Here is a 1,549-nt window from a genome sequence, read left to right as displayed (position 1 = left end):
TCTATAAATAAGTTTAATTCTAAGTTGTTATTTAATATTATAATAGTATAATTCAGCTTAATTTTGTGATTCACTTTCAATCCCGATCTTGGCAAACGAGTTGCCGGCCCAATAATATATTTTTTAATTATTTATTTTGGTGAATAGCTTGTTAAAAAGAGCTCAACACAAATTGACTAAAACATTGTAACCATAGTATATACTAACTTATTACCAAACCGAATACATTCCAATTGCAAAAGGACAAAAATGCCCCAAGCAACAAAAACATACAAATAAAAATAAACTCACATACCTTTTACATGCATATTGAAACAAATACAACTTCAAATACATTTATTTTCCATCAAATTTCCAATGGGGGTATTATATTTAGTTGTATTCATGGGGGTTGGCATGGAGGTGAGCTTCGACAGCATGAAAAACAGCCTTTGCCTTGTCTTTGCCCTCCTTGATCTTCTCCTCCGTGATGCTGTGGTTGTCCGTCTTGGTGTGGTACGAGCTGCTCGTTTTCAAGACGGAGCCGCCGTCGGGGCCGGCGGTGACCTTCACGACGTACGAGATAGACTCGAGCTCCTCACCCAAAGCATCGCCTTCGATCACGCTGTACTTGTACACGCACTTGGCCTCATCCACTTCATCCACACGGTGCTTCGCAAACTTGAACGGACTGCCTGCACACGTGTAATTTATCACATTATTAAGGATTTCAATTAAAATGATTCACAATTATTATGCAGCCAAATGTCTTGTTTTAAACATAAGTTGTTCAAAGAAAATAAGACTTATGTCATGTTTTATACCTTTTACATTTTGTGTCAATAACTAATCAAAATTTAGATTTGGCAAGCATATATAATGAAAATATTACTTTCGCCAAAAGTGATCAACTTGATGGTGCCAGCACCGCCGTCGCCCTGTAGGGTTTCGAAGCTTTTGAAGGCGCCGGGGATGACCTTGGGGATGAGGTTGTCGGAGTCGAGGAGGAATGCCTTGAACAACCTGTGTGGTGGGACTGTCGACACCACTTCGTATTCGAAATTCACAACACCCATGCTGATATCTTTGATCCAATTAATACTAAGGAAGAGATTAATTTGTAGCAAAGAAAGGACAAGTTGAGTTGTGTGTTTAAGATTTCAAACAAGAGGCCACTTATTTATAGGTGTAGGAAAATGTCTTTATCAATATATTTTGCTCAAAGTCTTCGTTGCAATGCTAGAGAATATGGTTCCAACTTTGCACATACTTCAGTGAAAAGTATTAGTACTACCTACTTTATTTTTGAATGGGAAACTTGGAAATTTCTCCATATGCATGTGAAATATGGAGTGTTCTATTTTCAACATTTTATTTTTTAATTTCCAAACTTTCAATGAAAAAACTACCTTTTCTTTCCTTCTAGAAGTGGTGCATATCATATCATCTTAACGAAATTCAGTATTTATAGATCTACTAGTAAAATTTTAAGGAGTCTTGTGTTGAATATATGGGTCTTGATTCGAGTTTAAGAACTAGCAGTCAAATTATATTACTTAAGCAATAAGAA

At 36.3% G+C, this 1,549-nt stretch overlaps 1 protein-coding gene across 1 annotated transcript; it reads right to left on the bottom strand.

Annotated features, from left to right (window-relative positions):
- Window positions 1-172: 172 nt before the first annotated feature.
- On the bottom strand, window positions 173-1,290 carry LOC131024205 (major allergen Pru ar 1-like). The gene is made up of 2 exons (XM_057953711.1): window positions 872-1,290; window positions 173-674 (listed from the first exon to the last, which is right to left on the bottom strand). The coding sequence occupies exons 1-2, from the start codon at window positions 1,053-1,055 to the stop codon at window positions 373-375; spliced, it is 486 nt and encodes a 161-aa protein (XP_057809694.1). The 5' UTR covers window positions 1,056-1,290; the 3' UTR covers window positions 173-372.
- Window positions 1,291-1,549: the final 259 nt, after the last annotated feature.

This window comes from Salvia miltiorrhiza, chromosome 5 (assembly GCF_028751815.1).
Source record: "Salvia miltiorrhiza cultivar Shanhuang (shh) chromosome 5, IMPLAD_Smil_shh, whole genome shotgun sequence".
Lineage (NCBI taxonomy): Eukaryota > Viridiplantae > Streptophyta > Magnoliopsida > Lamiales > Lamiaceae > Salvia > Salvia miltiorrhiza.
Note: the sequence above shows the minus strand (reverse complement) of the source record. Positions and strands in the feature narration are given on the sequence as shown.